Below are 26,149 nucleotides of genomic sequence, written 5' to 3' on the forward strand. Positions count from 1 at the left end.
TTAGTTCTTTTGTCTTTTGGTTTTGAGTGAATTCTACACAACTGACACAATACTATAGGTATTTACTGAAAGGAATCAGATAGCATTTCTTAACATATCTTCTGCATAAATAAAATCCTTTTGTTTTATACACTATAGTTAAATGTCATCAGATGAAATTAGACTACGAACTTCTAAAACAAGGATTTCAGTGTAGTACTCTTAAATTTTATTAATGTCTTCAGTTTGTCCATCACTTACAATGAGACATGAGTTTTAAAAAGCATTCTGATACATAAATAGACTAAGGAATACTTAAGTAATCAATCACTAAAACATGCGTATCAATTTTATTCAGGTGGGTGTAAGAAAGAGAAGGTTTAAGCATTTTTGTTTGGGTCAAAAACACTCAGAAATTATTAAGAATGCCAAATGTTTTACTGGCACAAATTGTATATTCCAACAAGAAATCCAAACACAATTAAAAGAGATTAGTGTTGATAAAGAAGACTAGAAAAACATTTGTGCTATGAATGATCATAAAGGGCTCCCATGGGCATAAATCACATAGCATGAATTGAATGTTTTCCATGTAAGAAGAGGTACTATGAGCCTGATTATAGGAATACATATATATATATATATATATATATATATATATATATATATATATATTCAAGGCACATGGAAGTGGCTAGGTTCTAAATACTGAACTTGTTCTTTCACTGGGAAAAGAGTAAAATGCAATATATTTTCCATTTAATGGCACTTACTGATAAATAAATGCAATTAGAGATCTAGGGCAACAGATGTGCTTCTTTTAGAAACATATTATTAGCTAACAGATGATAAAGTAGCTGAAACACTATTATTACAGTACAATTTTCTTACACTGCAGTAAATGTGTATTACCCTATTTTGTATTGTTTTTATACATCATACTGTGTATTCTCTTTCAGGTTTCAAAAAAAGAATTCTTCAAAACTATGCAAATTACAGAATTTATTAAGTCACAAAGGATACTCAAGCTATTATTCAACAGGAATCAAATCCAAACTCTGTAGCTGAATTTTAAATGTATTCACTCTGGGCTTTTCCCAGAATGGAAAATGTTCCCATTACTACCTCCCTTTATACAGCTAAAATGACAGCACATTCACTGTGGTTCCCTTATTTTTCTTTGGTGAGTCAGTTATTTACCTCCACTCCTTTATTCCCCATCTATTAATAATACATTTGCCCCAAATATCTACAGAAGAAAAAGGAATGTGCAAAACCCCACAACCTTCAGCAATATTTCAATAATCGTCTTAAATAAAATACAATGGGGAAACAGAAGATACCAAACTATCCAGTGAATAGTACAGTGAATTTTATTCCCAAAAGTAAATGCTAGGAGGACAAGGATAATTCTGTGTGCTTCTAATAGGCTAGCAAAATGCTCCATATCTGATTAAAATTAAAATGTTTAATACTTTATGTGTCTGGGCTCCTGTAAATAAGCAGCACCAACGAATTAATTACAATTCCCTAAATAACAACTATTCACCATTTATATTGTTTTGAAGCACCTAAAACTCTTCCATAACAAAAAACATTAAGATGAGATGTTAGTAATACTATCTTCCTCCTGAATATGTTTGTGTGCACATACAAAGTTCCTATGTAGTTTTAATAGACAGGTCATAAGACTGATACTTTCCACCTGGATTACTTTTGTGCAATTAAAACCAAAAATGTTTTTCAAAGTAGATGATACTAGTTAACAAACCAAAGAAACAAACAAAAGCCTTTTCAAAGCTACCATTATAATGAATGGTTCAATGTGAATAAATTGTTTGACAGGACAAAGATAAATCTGAAGGCATAGAACAAGATTTAAAAAAGAAAAAGTAAAGAGAGGGTTGAAGTGACTGGCAGACACTTTCTGTAAGTAGTGAAAAGCCTGAGTCACATAGATTGCTTTTAACTCCTTTTTCTGATATCCTTGGTTAATGATAACTTCTCTATTTCTTCACACACCTTGGCCATGTAAATCCACCACAGAGAGATGATACAATGATATAGATGAACACCTGGAAGGAGAAGGAAGGCAATTTTTATTTTCTTAAATCTATCATATGCTCAAAAATAATATATAAAGGATAGTAAAACATATTAAAGAAAACAGTTCCATTAGAGTAGTATCAAGGCTACATGAGCAACTCTACTGATGCATCATTAACATGTGATAAAAATCAAATAACTACGATTCCCTTTAAGTATGATTTATTAACTATATTTTTAGATTTTACATTTTAATTTTATTTTTCATTATTAATATATGAACAAGCATGAGTAGAGACTACATCTACATAGCCTATATAACAAACAACTCAAACAATAATTCTGATTAACAAATCAAAGATAAACTGAAGATAGAACAATGAAAAACTACTGGTTCTATGACTGATATGCTAGTTTTTCAATTCCAGTATTGCAATTCTTAATTATAATACCTTAAAATTATCTACTTGCTAACATTATTACAATCTGACAAGTAGATTTAAATGGTATACTTTAGGTACACTGAACTATTTGTCATTTTATTTTACATTACAACTTTTTGAGGGTTTTTGTTTTGTTTTGTTTTGTTTGTTTTAACTCAGGGCATTGCACATGCTAGTTTAAATGCTCTACAACTGAGCTACATCCTCAGCCCAGAACTTTTTGAGATATTAAAATGACTGATTTCACTACTCACATGCTAGGGGGAAAATGCAGGTAGGAATGCCACACAAGTGAGCAAAGCATATTCCCCAAATAGAAAATTTACTACTTTGATATAAAGGTGACTATTTGCCACAGCTGTAATATGAGGCTTTGTCAAGCTGAAATACAGTATTGTTAGGTGAAAACACCTTTTAGCAAAGATTGGACTGGACTTACAGCAGTGCTCTGCATGTCTACATGTATATTGTAATCAATAAATATAATCTGATGCCAAGTGCCAGTGGCACTTACAATCCTAGCTACTTGGGAAGGTAAAATCAGGAGGATTGCAGTTTGAGGCCAGCCCAGACAAAAAAGTTTATAAGACCCCATGTCAATCAACAGCTGGGTGCAGTGGTGTGCACCTGTCATTCCAGCCTATGTGGACGGTGAAATTGAGAGGATCGTGATTCACAAAACCCCATTTCTATGGGAAAAAACTGGGCTTGGTGGTACACACCTGGTAGGCACCTTGGTGCCTGTCATCTCGGATAGAGTGGGCATAAAATAGGAGGATTGTGACAAGGACAGCCTGGATAAAATGTCAGACCCTATCTCTTAATTAATTAAAATGTGAACTTAATAATACAACTGCATGAAGCAATCTAAACTTGCAGACCAAAGAAGGAGGAAGAAGCTAAGCTCAGGAGCCTAAAATGTGATACCCGAGGATCCAAAGCAAAGAAACAGAGACAAATGCAACTATTTCCAGTATAATCTATAAACCTATCACTCCTCTTTTCTCTTAGACAAGTCCAGCTGTCTAATGTTCAAAACTTTCAAGGAGAGGTTGTGGAGAAGTGAAACAGAGCTGGAATTATCTATTCAGAGATAACTTTGGGCTTCTGCAAATGACTGGAGGATGGGGAGGAAAGGTACTTTTACCTAGCCATGAAATATCCCAGGGTAAGACCCTCTATCTTTACAAGTGGTGTTCAAACTTTTGATTAAGGACCTATTTCTATTTTTTGTTCTTGTTGTTTTTTGCAGTGTTGGGAATGGAAACCAAGGCCTCATACATGCTAGGCAAGCACTCTACCACTGAGCTACATTCTCAGCCCTTTATTTTCTTTCATTTCTTTTTTGTTTGTTTGTTTGAGACAGATTGAACTCACAATCCTCTTGCCTCAGCCTCCCAAGTGCTGGCATTATAGCAGTGCATGACAACATCTGGCTTCTCCAGCACATCTTTACATTTTTAAAACTACTGAGAATTCCAAAGAATTCTTTAAGGGGGATTGTAAGTATCATCATTTGTCATACTAGAAATTAGCTTTTTGGCAGTACTGGCATTTGAACTCAGGATCTCTTGGTAGGCATGCACTCCACCACCTGAGTTGCATCCATAGCACTTTTTGCTTTAGTTATTTTTAGGTGGCATCTTGTGTTTTTTGCCCCGGCCAGCCTAGACCATGATCCTCATACTTAAACTTCACACATAGCTGGAATAATAGGTGACTGCCAACATGCTCAGCTTTTTGCCTTGAAATGGGGTCTCACTAATTTTTGGCCTGGGCTGGCTCCCAAGTAGCTGGGATGAGAGGCTCTGTAAGCCACTGTGCTGGGCAGTAGAAAGTAAAAAATTTAAAAATACATATTTAATTTTTAAAGGAAAATAAACTCCTTACATATAAACAGAAATCATTTTTCTATTAAAAATAGTTATACTAGTCAAGAATGGTGGTGTGTGCCTATAATCCCAGCACTTGGGAGGCTGAGGCAAAAGGACCACTAGAGCCTAGGAGTTCTAGACCAGCCCAGGTAACAAAGCAAGATCCTGTCTCAAAAAATAACTAGTTTTATGATGTCGGTTTTATATAGCTCATTACATATAAGAATTCTCAACAGGGAAGAGGGATTTAAGTGGAGACAATATTTCACAGTGATGGAATAGAAAAGCCACTTCCTAGTAATGTGTTCCAACATTAAAAGATGTATGTAGCTCTTTCTTTTTTTTGGTACTGGGGTTTGAACTCACAGGTTCACACTTGCAAGAAAGGCATTCTACAGCTTGAGCTGGTTATTTTTGATATAGGGTCTCACTTTTTACCCAGGCCAGCCTAGACCACGATTCTCCCACCATAGCTGGGATGACAGGCATGTGCCCACCAAACCCAGTTTTTTTTACTGTTGAGATGGGATCTATCTAACTTTTTGCCCAAGCTGGCCCAGATACACAATGCTCCCAATCTCAGTCTCCCAAGAAGCTAGGATTACAGGCATGAGTCATTGCTGTTTGGCTATCTGTAGCTCATTTAAGACAGTTAATCATTAAGAATTCTAGCACCTAAAATTTTTGCACACTAAAAGGACAAAAACTTACAATAGATACGATGATGATAATGATAGTGAGCTTGATGTTCTTCATACACATGGCTCGGGCAAGATTTCTGCTGGTAGTTTTGAAGGTAACAGACTAGAAAACAATAATCAATTGTTTAATTCTTGGCACTGATTGCATGAATTATTTGTAGCAATACCCTGCTAAAATTTTAAAGCATAAAATTTCATGAATTCTGCTTAAGTCCTGATGTCCTTTACCCTTCTCTTCTCTTTACAAGTAGAGATTAGCCATTCATAATCACTACTTACCTACAGCAGGGTAACTGCTAGGTCTATCACGAACAGTATGAGACCACTGAATGCTTCACTTCTTTTTATTCTTCACTGTAGCAATGTACATGGTGTTAAGCACCAGAAATGAGTCTTTCTACTAGTGTTTCCAATAAGAAAGGCTAAGCTAGTTGGCTGCAAACATATTAGCCTACTCTTTCCAGTATAATCTTAGGAATTTGAGCCGTAAAATGTGTTGCTCTTCATAGGAAGATAGGTGTTTACTTGTGTAAGGGCCAAAAACCCACAGGTCTTCATTCTTTCAGTTATCCATTTTCTTTTGCATAACAAATTTCACATTATCTACTGAACTATTCCTATCAGAACACAAGCAGTTTAAAACAAATAGGCAAACAAACAAATATCAAAACAACTTAATAATTCCATCCTAGGCATATACCCATATACAAGTTCCAAGATCCACATACAAAAATATTTTTAACGGCACTATTTTTAATACCTCCAACTGAAAACCCCATGTCCACAAACCATACAATATGTAAATTATAATACAGTTGCATAATGATGTCCTATACAACAATTAAAATTAATAATATAGGAATTGGAGATGTGACTCAAGTGGTAGAGTACTTGCCTACAAGTATGAGGTCCTTATTCCAAGCCCAATACCACCAAAAAAATAAATAAATAAAGTAACAATCTACTAATATATCTATGCAATTAATCTACACACTATGGATGAATTTCACATAGTTTTGAGCAATAGAAAATCAACATTAATAGAGTAAATGCTACAGTTTCTTAACATATAAGGAGAAGTCAGGACAGTGGTCACCCTTAGAGGGTAGGAGTGACTAGAAAAGGGTAGAAGGGAGCTTCTGGTGCTGGTCATAGTCTAATCCTTAATCCGGGTGTTGGTTCCACATGTGAACAAACACTCAAAATACAACAAGCTATACACTTATAGTTGGTAAGCTTTTCTATATATGTGTTATACTTCAATACGCTGTCTTTAAAAACTCAATTCCCAGCCAGGCGCAGAGATTCACACCTGTAATCCCAGCTACATGGGAGGCAGAGATCAGGAGGTTCGCTTTTAGAAGCCAGCCCAGGTAAAAAAGTTTGTGAGATTCCATCTCAACTAATGAAAGCTGGGCACAGTGGACATACCTGTCATCCCAGCTACAAAGGAAGCATAAATAGGATTATGGTCCAGGCTGGCCTAGGCATAAATCAAGACCCGATTAAAAAAATAACTGAAGCAAAAAGGGCTGGGGATGTAGTTGAAATGGTAGAGCATCTGTCTAGCAATCACAAGGCCTTGAGTTCAAAGCCTAGTACTGTTTTAAAAAGCCTATTTCTATCCACCTTCTTTACAAAATCTTTGTAGTACAATAGGTGACAGGAGCACCAGCCCTTGGACTTCACTTAATGCAGAGTGCACAGGATATCTTGTGGAAGCACAAACCCAAATACTAAATGAGTACATTCTACATACCAAAACTGATTACAAGGGGCCCCAAATATGCACATTAAATATATGCATTGACTAGGGTATATGAGAAAAACTGCAAAAGAAACAAAGGTAAGCAATCAGAGAAAATAGCTATTAGTGGAACAAAGCTAACAAAGAAAACAAGACAGAATAATAATATAAATTTCTAATAAGCATCTTGTATTAGTCAGGTTTTTGCATCACTGTTACCAAATACCTGAGAAAAGCAACTTAAAGGAGGAAAGATTTAGTTCATGGTTTCAGACAGTTCAGTCCATGGTTGTTTGGCCCTACTCACTTGGGAGAACATCACGACAGTGGGAGCTTGTGGCAGAGCATGGTCACCTCACAGAGGATAGGAAGCAGAGAAAGAGAGACAGGAAGAGGCCAGAGACAAGGTACCCCAAAGGACCTGCTTCCAGTTACCTACTTCCTCCAGCTAGACCTCACTTCCAAAGTTTCCAGAGCCTCCCAAATTAGCACTACTAGCTGGAGACCTAGCCTGTGGGGATATTTCATATTTAAACCATAACATATCTTCACACAGAAAACACTGATTTTAAACAAAATCATAAATTAGGGGACATGAAAAAAGAAATCTTAGATAATATGAGACATATGTTTCTTAATAAATTGGCATAATTTTTTAAAATTATAAATAGCCAAATGGCTAAGAGCAGCTTCTGTGGAAACAACTTGATAGATACTCTCAAAAAGCATATCAAGATGTCTATAATATAACTTATGAATGGACACATAAGATGCATGGAAAACTCATCAAGCAAATCAAGGATCTATTTATACAATCACCAAATATTTAACAAGTGATTACTATGTTCCTGATTTCAACACTTATTAGCAGTTATAAAAGGAGAGAATACATAAAACTAGATGAATGAATAATCATGGAACTAGTAGTAGATCCCCAAAGCAAGACTGACTTAGAATTGCAAGAGTAACAAGACACACCTGGTAAGTGGCAAGAATACTGAAAGAAGGCACATACTTCCCAACTCCCAGTAACATTTCAGACCTCCAAGTTTTTATGTGTTTAAACTTTATTTTTTTCTGCTTTGAGGTATAATTGAAAAGTAAAAATTGTATACATTCAAGGTGTACAATGGATTTTCAGAATATGTATACACTGGGAAATGACTACTACAATCAAGGTAAGTAACATATCCATCACTTCACAGTTTCTTTTTATGCATGTGGTGAGAATGCTTAAAATCACATCAATCAATATCTGCCCATTACCCGCCAGGCCCCTGGGAACTAGTGTTCTAGTCTCTGCTTCTAGGTATTCAATTTTTAAATGTATCTTCCTTTTTCCTTACTACCCTCTTTCTTTTTACTTCTTCATTCTTAACTCCTATACCTTTAAATATTTTCTGAAATCCTAGCATACTCTACATGACTCTTAATCTCTGTTATATATAAACTTATCAGGGGTGTAAATGAGGTTTCCAATGGTTCTTTACTTCCTTAACTATCTGCTCTGGTTTTGAATTGCTGAACTTGTTACTGCTGAGTTATACCCAAAGTACAATACTGAGAAACTGCCCATCAACCTTGCCACTATCCAGTACAACCAGAAAGTAGAGAACACTTCAACTGAAAGACTACAGGTGATTAAAATCTCCAACCAATGACTTGACCTCAGATGTACAAATCCCTAAAGAGAAACACAAGACATGAAAAAACATAGCAAACATGACTGCTACAAAAGATAACAACCCCACAATAAAAAACTTGAATGATATTGAACCGGGTAAAATCTCAAACAATGAATTCAAAAGAATGATGATAAGAATGATTGGCAAAATTAAAAAGGACATATATAAACACATTCATGAATTCAAACAGAATATAAGCAGCTGAATGAAATAAAGAAGACAATTCAGGATATGAAAGGGGACTTCAATAAAGACACAGAAATCCTAAAAAAAGCATCCAATCAAAATTCTGCAAATAAAAACTAAATAACTCAAATTAAAACCCGGTTGAAAGTCTCACAAGTAAAATGGATCAAAGTGAAACTGGAATATAAGGGTTTGAAGATAAGGTAGAGGAACTAAGAATATTCAGACAAAGATAAAGAAAAAATAAGAAAGTAAGAACAGAATACAAGCCCTCTAAAACACCATGAAAAGACCAAATCTACAAACCATGAGTATAGAAGAGGAGGTGCAAGCTAAAGACATAAAAAATACATGCAATAAAATAATAGAAAATTCTCCCGATCTTGAGAAATAGTTGGTCATCCAGGTACAGGAGGTTTTAAGGATGCCAAACAGACAAGATTAGAAAATAACCTTTCCAAGACATGAAAGTTAAAAACATTAAATACACAAAAGAAGGAATATTGAAAGCAACAAGTTGCATATAAAGGCAAACCAATCAGAGTGAGAGATTTCTCTAAAGAAACACTAAAAACAAGGAAAGCAAGGAATGTTTTTTAAGCCCTGAAAGAAAACTATCAACCTAGATTATTGTATCCAGCAAAGCTATCCTTCACAATTAAAAGAGAAATAAAAATCTTGCACAATATACAAAAACAAAAGGAATTTGTGACCACTAAACCAGCACTGAAGAAGATACTTAAATCCTACACACAGAAGAGGAAGATAAACACAACAATGAAAACATGAGAAAGAATAAATCTTCTCTAGATGAGCAGATTAGCAAATGAGGATTAGGAAAGAATCAAATGCTACAAAAACAACAAAAAGACAGAAATTATTACATACCTTTCAATAATAACTGTACCTATCAAAGGTCTCAATTCTCCAATCAAAAGACATGGCATTGCACATGTTAAAAAACATATGCGACTATTTGTTGCCTTCAAGAAATACACCTCACAGGCAAGGACAAACACAAGTTTAAAGTGAAATGAATCAAGAAGATATTCTAAGTAAACACAGCCCAAAAGCAAGCAGGAGTAGCTATACTAATATCTGACAAAGTAGACTTCAAACCAAAATAACTCAGAATAGACAAAGAAGATTTTGAGACATTCCTCCCAAAAAAGCAACAAAAAACCTTCAGGATTTAGTGACGATAGAGATAAAATGGACTTCAAAGACATCTACAGAATATCCCTACCAATAATCACATAATGCATATGCTTCTTAGCAGTCCATGGAATTTTCTCCAAAATAGATATGTTAGGACATAAAAATACAATAAAATTGAAATAACTTCCTTTAACAGACAACAATGAAAGAAAACTAGAAATCAACAACAAAAGAAACTGCAGAAAACATTCAAACACATAGAGACTGCACAACATACAACTGACTGAATAGCAAGTAGTCAAAAAATAAGGGCAGAAAGCAAAAAATTCCTGGAATCAAATGAAAATTAAAACATAACTTACTAGAAATTTTGGGACACAGAAAAGGCAGTGCTAAAAGGAAAGTTTAAAGCTATGGGTGCCTACTTTAAAAAAACAGAGAGAATGCAAACTAATAACCTAAAGATGCACTTCAAACTTGTAAAACAAGAAGAAGCCAAACCTAAAGGTAGTAGGTGGAAAGAAATAATAAATATCACCAGGGTAGAGACTAATGAACTGGAGACTGAAAAAAAAAATACGAAGAGTCAATGAAACAAAGACTTGGTTCTTTGGAAAGATAAACAAGATTGAAAAACTCTTAGCTCAACTAAACAAAAACAAAAGAGGGAGAAGACCAAATTAATAAAATGAGAAATGGAAAGGGGGACATCATAATAAATACCAATGAAATTCAGATCATTAGGGAATACTTTGAAAAATTACATTGTAATAAACTGAAAAGTGGATAAACTTCTAGATGCACATAATGTACCTAAATTGACCCAAGAGGATATGAGCCACTTAAACAGATCTATAATGAGCAATGAGACCGAAGCAATAATAAAATGTCTACCAACAAAGAAAAGCCAAAGACTAGATGGATTGACTGCTGAATTCTACCAAACCTTTAAAGAAGAACTAACACCAATGCTCCTTAAACTACTCCAAAACAGAAAAGGAAGGAATGCTACCAGACTAATTCTATGAAGCCTGTATTATCCTGAATAAGGACATAACAAAAAAAGAAAGAAAATTATAACCCAATTTCCTTGATAAACATACACAAAGATTCTCAATAAAACATTTGTAAAGTGAATTCAGCAACATATTAAAAAGATTATACACCATGGTAAAATTGGTTTTATTCCAGGAATATAAAGATGGTCAACATATGCAAATTAATAAATGTAACACAGAACATAAAAAGAATAAAGAACAAAAATTACTTGATCATCTCAAATAGACATAGAAAAAGCCTTTGACAAAATTCAACATTTCTTCCTGATAAAAGCTTTGAAGGAACCAGGAAGAGAAGGAATGTACCTCAACATAATGAAGGCTATATACAACAAACTGATAAGCCAATATAGTAATAAATAGAGAAAGTCAGGAACAAGATAAGGGTGTCCACTCTCTCCATTCTTATTTAATATTGTGCTTGAATTTCCAGGACAGAATTAAGGCAAGAGAAAAAAATAAAAGGGATAAAATTAGGAAAGGAAAAAGTCAAGTTAACCCTGCTTACAAATATGATCCTAAATTTAAACACCCTAAAGACTCTACCAAAAAAACTCTATTAATAAGCACTTTTGGTAAGGCAGCAAGATAAAAGAAATTAATAGCTTTTCTATATACCAACAACACCAATAGGCTAAGAAAGAAATCAGTACAACAATCCCATTCACAATACACTAAAAAAAGTGAAGAACAAGAATAAGACAAGCTGTTTGCTTTCTCCACTGTTATCCAATATAGTGTTTGACTGCTTAGCCAGAGCAATAAGGCAAGTAAAAGAAATAAAAGGGATACAAATAGGAAAGGAACAATTCAAATTATCCCAAATTTACAGATGAAATGATCCTATACTTAAAAGACCATAAAAGACTACCAAAAAAACCTCTTAGCTCTGATAAACACTTTCAGGAATGTAGCAGGATACAAAATCAACATAGAAAAAACAGTAGCTTTTGTATATACCAATAACAAAACAAACAAGCTGAGAAAGAAATCAGGAAAACAATCCCATTTACAATAGCTAAGAAAAATTAAAATACCTAGGAATGAAACTAACTAGGGAGGTGAAAAACCTCTACACTGAAAACTACAAAACACTTAAGAAAGAAATTAAAAAAAGACACTAGAAGATGGAAAGATCTCCCATGTTCATGGATCAGCAGAGTTAATATTGTGAAAATGACTATACCAGCAAAAGCAATGTATAGATTCAATACAATGCCCATAAAAATTCCAAAAACATTCTTCACAGAAATAGAAAAACAATCCTAAAATTTCTAGGGAAGCATAAACGACCTCAAATAGCCAAAGCAATCCTGAATAGAAAGAATACTGGATAGAACAGTTCAAATAATATCCCAGAGCCACATTAACAAAACTAGCATGCTACTGACACAAAAAAGAGGTATGTAGAGCAATGGAATGAAAACACCAGTTATATCCCATACAATCATCTGATTATTGACAAAGCTGCCTAAAACATAAAGACAGCCTTTTCAACAAATGGTGTTGGGTAAACTCGATATCCACATATAGAATACTGAAACCAGATGACTGAAAATAGGTTCCTATCTCTCACCCTTTATAAAAATCAATTCAAAATGGATCAAAGAGCTTGACCTGAGCTTTGAAACTACTACAGAGGAAACAGTGAAAGCACTTGAAGATACAAGCACAGGTAACAACTTTCTGAATAGGACTCCAATATATTAAGAAATAAAAGTAAAAATTGACAAATGGGATTGCATCAAATTAGAAAGTTTCTAGACATCAAAACTCCCCAATTATCAGAGTAAAGAAATAGCCTACAGAATGAGAAAAAAAAACTTTGCCAGCCATTTATTGGACAAGGAATTAATATCCAGTATATATAAAGAGCTTAAAAATTAAATAGCAAAAGAATAATGCAATTAATAAATGGACAAATGAACAGAAACTTTTCAAAAGAAGTATAAATACATGAAGATGCTTAGCATCCGTAGCCATAAAGAAAATACAACTAAAAACAACATTGAGATTCCACTTCACCCCAATCAGAATGGCTATCATGAAGAAAACAAACAGCAAATGCTGGTGAGGATGCAGGGGGGAAGTAGCCCTTATACACTGTTAGTGGGAATGTAAGTTAGTGTAGCCACTATGAAATCAGTGTGACGGTTCCTCAGAAAACAAAAAATATAATTATCATATGATCCTGCCATACTACTCTTAGGCATATGACCAAAGGAATGGAAGTCAGAACATAATAGAGGTACCTTGCACACCGTGTTTCTTGCAGCACTCTTCACAACAGCCAAGTTATGGGATTAGCCTACTTGCCCATCAACACATGAGTAGATAAAGAAAATGTGATGTATAGATACAGATATATAGATATACACACATACATGCCCACATTGTGAAGAAAGAAACTATGTCATTTGCTGGAAAATGGATGGAATTGGAGATCACCATACTGAGCAATTTAAGCAAAGCTCAGAAAGACAAGTATCACGTTTTTGCTCATATGCAGAATCTAGACCTAAAAAATTAATATTAATGTGACATAATTGCAAAAGGGGGACTATTTGGGGGGGCAGTGGGAAGAAGAAAGAGGATGATGGGGTAAACATGATCAAAGTATATGAAAATAGCAGATGTACATACATGAAAATAGCATAATGAAATTCACTAACAGCTATAAAAAGGAGGAAGGGAAGAGAGATTTACAAAGAGTAATATAAGGGGTGCATTTTATCAAATTACAATATATGCATGTATGGAAATGCCACAATGAAACCCCTTTGAATCTTGGGCAATAAATACTTCAGTATATTTTGTTCTGTCTTCCTTGATATTATCACTTTTAGGATTACTTAACATAACAGCAAGAGTTCAGGAAGATCTTGGGGAGGAGTGGCAAAGGCTAAAACCTTCAAAACAACAGATTTATCTGAGGAGAAAATCTGAATATTTTTACTTCCTATAGAATTCATTGATCCATATGTTGTGATGTAGTGCTAAAATATTTAAGAATTGAAATACACATTTAAAACCTAATTTTTAATTGTTGAACTGGGGGTACATTGTGACATTTACAAAAGTCCTTACAATATATCATAGTTTAATTCACCCCCTCCATCATTCTCCTTTATCCATCCCCATTCCTGGAATACTTTCAAAACATCTTATTTTTCAAAAAATTTACATACATGAGCACATAATATTTTTATCATATTCACCCTCCTACACCCTTTCTCAAAACCAAATTTAAGGTTTTGGTTTAATGTATTGTGCATGTATAAATAATACATATAGAACTATAACTTAAAAATAAAAAATTGGTCCATGTAATTCATCACAATAAACTAAGAGGAAAAGCATATTAATAATTCAGTAGATGCAAAAAAGAATTTAAGAAAATTCAATACCCATTCATAGTAATTTTTTCAACTTAGTAGTATAACAATAATAAAAGGGAAGTCACTAACCTGGTCAAAATACCTATAAAAAAAACCTACAACAAATGTCATCCTTAATAGTGAAATCTTGAAAGTTTTGCTTTGAGGATGGAATAAAGATGAGAATTCTTGCCATCATCTGCTAGTATTCAACATTGTACTAGAGGCTCAGTCAGCCCATTGTAGCAAAGAACATGAACAAAGTTTTAAAAACATGTAATGTTTGATACGGACAAAACACAACTGTCATTATTTTATGTGAAGGTATATGGAGACATTCCTAAGTACTCTTCGGATAAACTATTAAAATTAAGAAGAAAAGATAGTGGTCAGGCCAGCCTGAGAAAAAATGTGAGACCATATTTGAAAAATAACTAAAAGCACAAAGAGCTAGGGGTGTGGCTCAAGAGGCCCCAACTTTAAACCCCAGTACTGCAAAAAAAAAAAAAAAAATTAAAAATATATAAAAATTATAAAATAAAAAGAGACTTAAAAATTGAGTGATGGATATCAAATTAACAATATAAAATTAATTTTATATTGTATTCCAAAGTATAAAATAAATATTCATGAGTCTACAAATCTACAGCAATATAAACAAATGACTGAATAAATTAAGAAGTGGAAGGAAAGAGGACTGGGTGTGGCTCATATGGAGAATGCCTACCTAGTAAGTGTGACAGAGGAGAAAAACAGTAGAGAAATCTGGCAAACACAGTTTGGCCTAACTAAGACCAACATCAATACTAATGTCATGTTAATAGTATTATTTTGTGATCCTCCTCACAAAAGCCCATACCCCAGTCTAATCATGAGGAAAAACATCAACAGTGGGTCATTCTATAATATACCTAATCAATACTCCTCAAAATTGTCAAGGTCATCAAAAACAAAGAAAGCCTGAGAAACCATCACAGCCCAGAGAAGTCTAAGGAGATATGGTTAGATGTAATGTGGTATCTTATGGTATGGATTCTGGAACAAAACCAGGACATTAGGTAAAAACTAAGAAAATATGAATAAACTATGGACTTGAATAATCATGTATCAATACTAGTTTATTAATTATAACAAATATGCCATATTGATATAAGGAGTTAATAACAGAGAAACTAAATGGGGAGGGGGGAGGAGCATATTAGAACTCCTTTACTATCTTCTCAATTTTGCTGTAAATCTCAAACTGTTCAAGTCTACTATCTGTGTAAAAAAAGAATATAGATGTGAAATTCCTGAACAAAATTTAGGAAATTCGATAAAGTGTTACTTACAAAGGATAATATGCCCTGACCGTGTGGTTTAACATTCAAAAATAAAGGTAATTTACAACATTTACTGAATAAAGGAGAAAAAAACCATAAAATAATCTTGATAGATGGACAAAAAGCTTTGATAAAACTCTCAAGTGAGAATTGAAGGGAAGTCCTCCACCTGACAAAGGATACCAACAAAAGATCTATAGCTAACCACATACTTAACAGTAAAAATATTTAATTTTTCCCCATCAGATGGTCAACAAGCAAGGATGTATGTCATTGTTGCCACTTGTATTTAATATTGGAATCTATAAGCTACAAGTAATGAGTGACTTTTTGAAAGTTACAGGATACAAACAAGGCCAATATACAAAAAACCACTTTATTTCTCTATGCTAGCAATAAAGAATTGGAAAATGTTAGAACACCTGCCTAGCAAACACAAGGCCCTGAGTTCCATTCCCAGATCCACAAAAAAAAGAAAAATGAAATTTAAAATTATAATAGAATACAAAAGTATTAAATTCTCAAGGGTAAATTTAACAAAATATGTGTAATATCATTAGAACAAAAACTACAAAATACTGCTGAGAAAAATCAAAGAAACCTTTAGCAAAAACAAGATTTCACAGGCATAATGGTAGTGAAAGAGGCCAGACAAAAAAAATAAAAACATATGACTCCATTTCTAGAAATTTTAAGAACAGGCAAAATACCATGGTGATGTAAGCCAGAAACATTGTTCCTTCTATTTGATTACTAACTGGAAGAGGTACACCTACTGTGTTGTTATAAATGTTTTATATTCTGATGTTACATGAGTACAGACATATATGAAAAATAATTGAACCACACACTTAATGCACTTTACTGTATATATGTTATTCTACCTTAAAGAGTACCATTGGTTATTCTGAATAACAGAGTCAAGAAAATTAAGACTTTTATTTGTAAAGTATGGATTATATTAGTACTGGTCAAACACAGACAATTTCAGCTTATTAGATAATAATAGCTGAGGGACTAATAACAGCTGAGAGAAAGACTGGATGTAAAAAATTGGTCTTCAGATCTGGGATAAGATACTTCTTTGCCCAATATGCACTCCTGCAATGTGCCACAAAGTGAGATCTAGAACCAAGTGTTTGGGTTTCCCATACAGTGCCATCCTTCCTCCAATTACCACATGCTTTGATGAAAAAACAAACTGCTTACAGACTGCTACAAAACTCAGTAGTAGTCATATATTCTCCTAAGACCTGCCATTAATAGATGTCAATGCAAACTAATAAAGACATTCAAATAGCTCTTACAATGTACTGAACACTGTTGGGCACTTTGCATGCATCCTGTGATTTAATTTTCAAAATGCTATGAAATGGGTACATCTCCATTTTACAGATTATGACAACTGAGGCACAGAGAGGTTAAGTAATTTGCTGAAGATCATCCAACTAGTAAATGTAGGAAGTGGGATTCAAATCCAGGCTTCCTGATTCTACAGTTGGTAGTTTTAACTACTACAATCCTGCTGCCAGTCACAATAAACAGGATCAATCACTGATTTATTCCAAAGTATAAATTCTAAACTTCTACTTTTCATTTACATTTGTAATCGTGTAGACACAAATTATAACAGATCTCCTCCCTCAGTTCACTATGTATCGCTCATCTTTCCTGAAAACTTTTATCTACTTAACCAAGTGGAAAATGTAAAGATACTTGTAACTGTAGTGTAAGTAGCTCACAGGACATGCATCTTTTAAGGGTTCTGGCCCTTACCAACCTAAACTTTGGTTTGATAAAAGGAAAGGTCAAGCTACCACTGTAAACAAGAAAGTGAATCCATAAAATGTACATCAATCCAAAGATTTTAGGAAATTATTTTTGTAATCCCAAGCTTCCTTAATGGTTACTAACTGTGGCTATTTTTCTGTGACTCATTATTATCCTCCTTATCATAATATAATGACATAATGGATATGAGAAAGGAAACAAACAAAAAAGTAAACTACCTGAGTACTGAATTTAAGTTCCTTACTATGTTAGCAATCATTTACAGTTTATCGACTTTACATCCTGGAAAGATTATTATATTCTATACTTACTGAATCCACAAGATTTTCAGTTTTGTCTATCAACAATTCCAATCTTTCTCCCCGCTGAGCAACCAGATCTGAAAATATTAGAAAAAAGAAAATGTCATGTTTTATATTAAAAATATGCAATTTTTATCTTTCTTTTAATCCAAACCCGATTTTAATTACAGTTGGTATTCTTATCCACTCATGTGCTTATACCTTTAAATAACAAAAGATGTTTGTTTTTGTTCTGCCACATGCTCCCACTATGATGTGACTCTCCTCAAAGGCCCAAAGTGACAGGATCACTTGATCTTGAAATGGAACCTTCAGAACAATGAGCAAAAATAAATATTTTTTCTTTGTAAGTTAAAAAATATTTGTCAACTTATCAACCAAAGTAGGGACTGGCAGTTATTTTTGTCTGTAAAGGGCCAGATACTAAATAGTTTAGGCTTTGTGAGCCATATGGTCTGTGTTGAAACTACTCTACCTTGTCAGAAATCTAGATGACATGTAAATGAATGATCATGGATGTGTTCTGTTTACATAGAAAAACAGGCAGCAAATCAGACTTAACCCAGAATAGTAGTGTGAAAAATCCATAAATTCAGTGTATAATCTGAGAGTTCAAAAAAAAAATAGAACCACAGAATAAGAGTTAGACACTTTCAGAATTGTGGCATGAGGAAATCCTCAGACCTTCTCTCCAGCAAAACAACAATAACTTACGAAAACTATTAAAACAAATAACCATTTATTCAAGAAAATTAACCAATTTTTGGTAACAACTGTGGGAGTCAATGACACAGCCTGGATCTGCTTCCTCTCAGCTCAGTGACATAGAAGCTCAAGTCTTGGCAAGGATGGCCTTGGGAACCCCTTTCCCCACTGGGTTCCATTCAAGGACTACACTCTCTCCTAAGTAGGGGCAGACACAAGTATTTTTCATCCCACTCCATTCTAAGCTCTGTGTTGCAGAAGCTCTGTTACAGAAAGGAATATCCAATAGGTATGGTACTCCCATTCTCTATATAGCATCCACTCATGGGACAGAAGCTCTACAGGCTCTTGGCCCTAAGTTCACTTACTTTCACTTATTCATAGAGTGGAGCTTCCTTGCTGGGAAGAACAAGCCAAGAAAAACAAGGTTATACAGCCCTCCACTAGTAAGGCAAGGGTATCACTCCAAGAAAAGTAGTCCACTGTCATTGCTAATAGTTACAGCACAGTGACTCGGAAATTTTTTTTGTCCTGGTGAGAAGGGCAAGCCTTAAGAACAGATAGCTTTCCCTAAGGCAACAGACTTTACTGGGAACAGGGTATGAGGCAATTCAAGCCAAGAGTGCTATCTAAAACAATGGAGACTTTAGAGGTAAGCAAATAAGATGAATAGTAGCTGCATGAGAAAAGCGACCTAAATTTTAGGTTATCTATAAGTGCAACACAGAGAAACCGTGAAAGAGAGCTAAGAAGAGATATTCCGGGGTCAGAACAAAACTCCAAGACTGCCCGTACAATGAAACCTACATGTAATTAGATGACACTGGATCAATTTATGTTGGGACCACTCTCAAAAGCAATAAAGCAATTAGTGTACAATTAGTCAATTAGTGGAGGTCACCAACTGAGTAAGAGCAGCAGAGCAGTCAGAAGCTAAACTGGAAAATCAAGAAAAGAAAACTTGAAGAGAGTCCTGCTATTCCAGGGTGACAGTGCAGATGCTCAAGGCTATTCCTTCTGAGGTGTGACATTACAGCAGGCACACTGTGAAAGAAACAAAATGAAAAAGACCAGCGTAGTCACTAAACAAATAAGCAAACAACAAACCCTCAGGGAAATCAGTATCCAAAAATCGCTATAATACACTATCTAAAGTATCCAATTTTCAACAAAAAATTATGAGATATGAAAATAAACAAGAAACTGTAACTCATACATAGGAAAAGAATAGGGAAATAACTTTGATGTGATCCAGCTATTGAACTTAGCAAAAACTTCAAAGCAGCCATAATATGTTCATGCTTAAAGAAGTAAAGTAAGGTATGGATGATAATCCCACCAAAGAGATCAATAAAGACTTTAAATTTATTTTTACAAGAACCAAATAGAAGGTGAGTACAAGGATAGAAATGAAAATTTAACAAGAGGAAATTAAAAGTAGAGTGGAGCAACTAGAAGAAAGAATCAGCAAACTCAAAGATAGGTCAATTAAGAGCATTAGACTGAAGATACTCAGACTAAATGAAATATTAGCAGAATGAAGAAAAATGAACAGAGTCTCAGAGAAATGTGGGACACCACAAGTGTACCAACTAATGAGTGACGGTCATCAGAGAAATGAGAAAAAAAATAATTGAAGAAATAACAGCAGCTGGGTGCAGTGCTTCGTAACTGTAATCCCAGCTACACTACTCAGGAGGCAGAGATTGGGAGAATTGTGGTTCAATGCCAGCCAAGGCAAAAAGTTAGCAAGACCCCATCTCAATAAATGAGCAGGGCATGTTTGTACATGCCTGTAATTCCAGGTATGTGGGAGACATAGGTAGGATGATCACAGTCCAAGGCCAGCTCTGGGCAAAAGATCCTACCTGATAAATGGATGGAATTGGAGAACATCATTCTGAGTGAGGTTAGCCTGGCCCAAAAGACCAAAAATCGTATGTTCTCCCTCATATGCGGACATTAGATCAAGGGCAAACACAACAAGGGGATTGGACTTTGATCACATGATAAAGTGAGAGCACACAAGGGAGGTATGAGGATAGGTAAGACACCTAAAAAACTAGATAGCATTTGTTGCCCTCAACTCAGAGAAAGGAAAGCAGATACTTTAAAGCAACTGAGGCCAATAGGAGAAGGGAACCAGGAACTAGAGAAAAGGTTAGTTCAAGAAGAATTAACTTAGAAGGTAACACACATGCACAGGAAATCAATGCGAGTCAACTCCCTGTATAGTTGTCCTCATCTCAACTAGCAAAAACCCTTGGTCCTTCCTATTATTGCTTATACTCTCTCTTCAACAAAATTAGAGATAAGGGCAAAATAGTGTCTGCCGGGTAGTGAGGGGTAAGGGGGGGTAACAGGGGGTGGTAAGAGAGGGGGTGGGGGAAGGGGGGAGAAATGACCCAAACATTGTATGCACATATGAATAAAATAAAAATTAAAAAAAAGGACCCTACCTGAAAAATAAACGAAGGCAAAAAGGGCTAGGGGTGTGGCTCAAGTGGTAGAGGGCTAGCCTAGCAAGCACAAGGTCCTGAATTCAAAACCCCAGTACTCAGCTGGAGATGTGGCTCAAGTGGTAGAGCAAATGCCTAGCAAGTATGAAGCCCTTAGTTCAAACCCAGTACAGCAAAAAAAAGTACTACAAGAAAAAAGACATATAATAGTGAAGATGAAAAGCATTAGTTTACACATCCTAAGAAATCAACACAGGAGAAACAGAGAAATCTGCAAGTAGACACATCTAAGCTAAAACAAAGGCAAAGAAAATTTGGAAAGCATCAAGAGAAAAATAACTCATCACATGTAAGAGAAAAGATGACTTCTCATTAGAAACAATGGAGGTGAGAAGGCAGTTAGATGACATTCTAAGTAATGAAAGACAACATTTCAACTAACAATCATCCAATGAGAGACAGATAATGGAGTACAAGCAGTTAGGGAAAGATGGCGTATTCCACATGGCCTCAGTGCTCCAGGGGCTTCTTCATTCCAACATGCCCTGGGACTGGGAAGACTCCTGGCATGCCTGTGTTCCTGCAGCACTTGTGGCCATAGATGGGGAAACCAATCAAATTGACACTTCCCCCCTAGTGCACACAGGAGGGGGATCCAATCAGGAGCAAGAAAAACCAGCATGAAAAGAAGGTGACAGAAACCCGGGCAAATCAGGACAGAGCACATCACCCAGGGGAGAGTAGTGGGAAGGTCATAAAAGGGAAAATTCCGGAGGGCATCAGTGGACTACTGGTTTCCTGAGGAAGTTTCCGCTTTACTTTCACTTTCTACCTCCTCAATAAACTTTTGCTAAAACTCTCTCACAATTTTCCTGCCTCTTAATCCTTTACCTGATGGAGAAAAAGAACCCATCCCATAGATAGTAACATCTATGGGACATCTTGATATCTGGGATATCAAGAGACCCCCCACCACCACTGACTTGAGGTCAATATACATTAAGCCAAACTGAGGAGGAAAAATCAGGAAGTGACCTTCAATTATCCAGCACTCCTGATATTTGCCAACTTAGGGAGCACCTCCAGCCATGACTAGCATGGCTGAACCTCCTGGCAGGTGATTCTTTCTCCCACCCTCTCCCAGAAATGAGTGGTAGGGACCACTGTCCCATGCAGAAATGGAGCTCCTTCTTTTCAGACATCTGGTGGTGGAGTCTATCTCCCATAACCAGCCCATTCTGGTTACCATTCTTTAACTGGCTTTCACCCACAGATTGCTCAGATGCAACTCTTTTCTCTTTAATTAAGCATTTGGCCCACCATACCGCAACAGTGGCTCCTATAGCCTCAAAACACATACAGGAATGGCTAGCCATAGGAAAGGAGGTTGTCCCCTTAGAATTAGCCAGCTAGTTCCTTCAGGAAATAGAAGGAGGGATCAGGCAGTCCCCAACCCTGGAACTTAGATCCACCTTTGCTGCAATATTTGATTTGCAGAGCCATAAGGAGGACAGATTCACCTTCACCTCTAGGCCCCTGGCCCAGATAGCAATTTTAGGGCCATTAATTTCTAAAGCCCTATTCAAAATCATGGCTTTTGTCAATTGGAGGGAACAGAGATATTGGGGATATAGGAAGCTAAAAGAAGACCCAGGCAGGACCACACTGGTAATGGTGACCCAAATCTGGACAGGTCCCAGAGAAACCCTGTCTTTTGGTCACAAAGGCAGGGGTGGTAGCTGAAGGGGAAGATGTTTTCTGTATAAGACGGGTCAGGACCTTTTCAGAGATGTCCAATTAGGGAGCCTTGACTCACAGTCCACTTTCTGTCTGCACATTTTGTCTGCAAATGGGTGCAAGTCCCTCCAAAATCCTGGAAGAATCCCCCCAACTCCTGCCTGCTAAAACGTTAGAGGGGACCTACATCCCCAGAACCTGAAGAAAAAGGCCCTGATATTTTATTGTGTTGAAGTCTGGCCCAAATACCCATTGGGAGACAACAAAATCTGGCCCGAAGGTGGCAGCCTTAATTACAACACTATTTTACAATTAGATCTATTTTGTAGAAAGGAGTGTAAATGGATAGAAGTTCCTTATGTCCCACTTTTCTTTTTCCTGAGGGATCACCATGAATGGGCCAAGAGATGTTAATTTGACTCCCAGACCTTGGCTGCAGTCTGCTCTAATACTCATTCAGATGCCGCCAGTAAAATGGAGACTTTCCCCAAGGCATCTTCTAGTGGGACAGACAACCCTCCCCTTGGGACTGAGCTGCTGCCCCCAGTGGCTGCCACATCAACTGGGACAGGAATTTATCCAGATATGAGAAAGTCAGAGAATTAACCAGACTCCTGACCCCTTGATTCCCTTATCCAGGAACAGATATACTCAAAGAAAGGAGTCCCATAGGCCTCGTCCAGGAATGTTTCCCATGAGAGCAATACCAAGGAATGAATTTGGGCCTGAGTTTGTCCATACCCCCTTTTTCTCTTAGTGAACTAAAAGAAATAAAAAGAGACTTAAGGAGCTACACCAATAACCTAGCTCACTATGTCCAAGCCTTCCAGCAACTTACCCAACTCTATGACATGGCCTGGAAGGATATCATGCTGCTATTAGAACAGATCCTCACCTCCCCAGAAACACAGAGTTCTCAGTCAAACAGTAGACATGGGGAACAATTATTATCTGTCCACCACTAAGACTCAGAGGGCATGGTAGGAAGTTCCCACAGGGGATCAGGCAGTCCCTCTCCAGGACCCCAAATGGAGTATGGATGACGAGAGGAATGAATGGGAGAAAAATCATTTTATATACTACCTACTAGAGGGGCTAAGGAAGGCCAAGGTAAAGGACCTTAATTACTCCCAGTTGGCAGCTATTCATTAGGGAGAGACTGAGCCTCCAGTAGCATTCCTTCAATAGTTGAAGGACGCCATCAACTATACTGTGTCCAATATAGTCAGGGACACAGAAGTAGGAGATCCTCCCAAAGGACAAAAGCTGGCAGCTAAACCAAGCAAGTCATTGGATCAGTTGGTCCAGGCAGCTACCACTGTATTCTATAATAGGGACCTGGAAAAGGAAAGGAGAAAAGACAAACGATAGGAGGCACTGATCATGGCCACATGGGTGACTCCCTCAGGAGCAGGCCTTAACCTGAGGGCCTGTTTCTTGTGCAGACAGGAAGACCATTTCAGGAGGGAATGCCCCCAGAGGCAAGAGCCACCTCTGGAACCCTACCCCATCTGCAACGGGAACCACTGGAAGGCTTGATGCCCCCCAAACCAGACAGGGTCATATTCATCACCTTCCAGGGAGCAATGATGGGTTCCGGGGCCTCCCATTCAGGCTCCTGTAACCGTGGTTAAGACAGAGGAGTCCCGGGTCATGCTCATGGTCAAACAGTGAAAGATCAGCTTCCTACTGGACACAGGTGGCCACTTAACAGCCTTACCCCCCCACCCCTGACCTAGGTCCTAAAATAAACTGTTCTGGGGCATATCGGGTCAGCCCCTAGAATGCTATTTCACTCACCCTCTTTTGCCTGTTCGTGGGAAGATCTCCACTTCTGTCACTCCTTTTTGATAGTTCCCAAGACAATGACCCCACTTTTGGGGTGAGACTTATTATCCCAATTAAAGGTCCAGTTTCTCTTGCCTCCTGGAGAATACTACTGCCTGCCCTTAATAGAATCTCAGGTGGACCTGGCCATATGGACAGATAGCCAGACAGTGGGGAGGAACTGAACAGCTTCCAGCCATTGTATACCTCAAAGACTCCTCAATTCCCTCACCAGAAACAGCGCCCACTGAGACCAGAAGTCAGAGAGGGCCTGATTACCATTATCAAGGGACTTAGAGCAGGAGCTCCTGGTTAAATGCTCTAGCCTCCACAATACTTCTATTTTGGGGGTTGGTAAAAAAAAAACCTATGAAACACCCACAGCTAATCTCATACTTGTGAAAGAAATCCCAAGATCTCCATACAATCAAGAATGAGAAAATCATGTCCACTCTTACTACTTCAATTCAACATTTATTGGATATTCTAGCTAGGGCAGTTATACAGGAGAAAGTAATAAAATGCATCCAGATTAGAAATGAAGAACTAAAACTATGACTATTTTCAGATGGCATGACCACATATACACACAGAAAATTCTAGGGAACTCACTAAAAAGCTATTAGAACTAATAAAAGAGTTCAACAAAGCTGTATGATACAGGACCAGCATACGAAACTCAATCATGTTTTTATACACTTGTAATGAACAATCCAAAAATAAAAATAACAAAAAAAAATTCCATTTACAAAAAATAAATAAAAAATAAAATACTTACAAAGTGATAGAGCATCTGCCTGACACACACATCACTTGTGCTAAGGATGTGGAAAACTTAGAAGCCTTATACATTGCTATGGGGAAATGCACAATGGCATAGAAAGTTTCTCCCTTCTTCAAAATGTTAAACATACAGTTATCATGTGACCCAGCAATTCTCTTCCTTGGTACATTTTCAAGAGGACTTAAAATATTCTCACAAATACTTGTGCGTAAATGTTCATGGCTGCATTATTAATAATAACAAGAAAGTGGAAACCAATAAACTAATTAACTAATAAATGGATAAATAAAATGTACTGATACAAGGAAATATTATCCAGTTATAAAAAGGAATGAAGTATTGATACATGCTGCAATATGAATGAACCTCAACATCATTCTGCTAAGTGAAAGAAGCTGAGACAAAAAGGTCACACATTATATGATTCTATTTATGCAAAATGTCCAGAATAGGCATATTTGTAGAGATAAAAAGATTAATAGTTGTTTGGGTCCAGGGATTGAGGGGAAATGAAGAATGACTGCAAAAGGATACATGGTTTCTTTTCAGGGTGATAAAAATGTTCTAAAATAGCAGTGATAGTTTCACAATTCTGTGAATATAGTAAAAACCATTGATTGCATCCTTGAAATGGGTGAAGTGTGTGATATTTGAATTACCTTTCAATTAAGTTGTTAAAAAAATCAAAGGGAAATAATTGGAAATGCTTTTGCTCCATGTATACTTTGCTGTTTCTGTAACTCTAAAAACAAGTCATTTAACATAGTTTATTAAAATGTCTGATTTTCTGAGCACTTTATGCAACCACAATAAATAATGTTATAGCAGTTGGCTGCTCCACTTTCATGCAGAATAAGTACATTTGCTGGGAAAAAAGAAAGAGTGAAAAAAGTATTACAAGTCCTCTCAATAGATTCTCAAGTCTCCATCTAGATATACATTTAAAAAAGGGGACCAGGAACTAGAGA

At 36.2% G+C, this 26,149-nt stretch overlaps 1 protein-coding gene across 2 annotated transcripts in view; it reads right to left on the reverse strand.

Moving 5' to 3' along the window:
• Window positions 1-313: 313 nt before the first annotated feature.
• Window positions 314-26,149, reverse strand: part of Vamp7 (vesicle associated membrane protein 7) — a 43,768-nt gene continuing 17,932 nt past the window's right edge. For both annotated transcript variants that reach the window (XM_074064477.1, XM_074064476.1), the window contains exons 6-8: window positions 17,679-17,746; window positions 5,054-5,146; window positions 314-2,054 (exon numbers count right to left, since the gene is read on the reverse strand). In XM_074064477.1, the coding sequence (XP_073920578.1) occupies window positions 1,986-2,054; window positions 5,054-5,146; window positions 17,679-17,746 (230 nt within the window). In that variant the 3' untranslated portion in view covers window positions 314-1,985. The remainder of the gene's footprint in view (window positions 2,055-5,053; window positions 5,147-17,678; window positions 17,747-26,149) is intronic.

This window comes from Castor canadensis, chromosome X (genome assembly GCF_047511655.1).
Source record: "Castor canadensis chromosome X, mCasCan1.hap1v2, whole genome shotgun sequence".
NCBI lineage: Eukaryota > Metazoa > Chordata > Mammalia > Rodentia > Castoridae > Castor > Castor canadensis.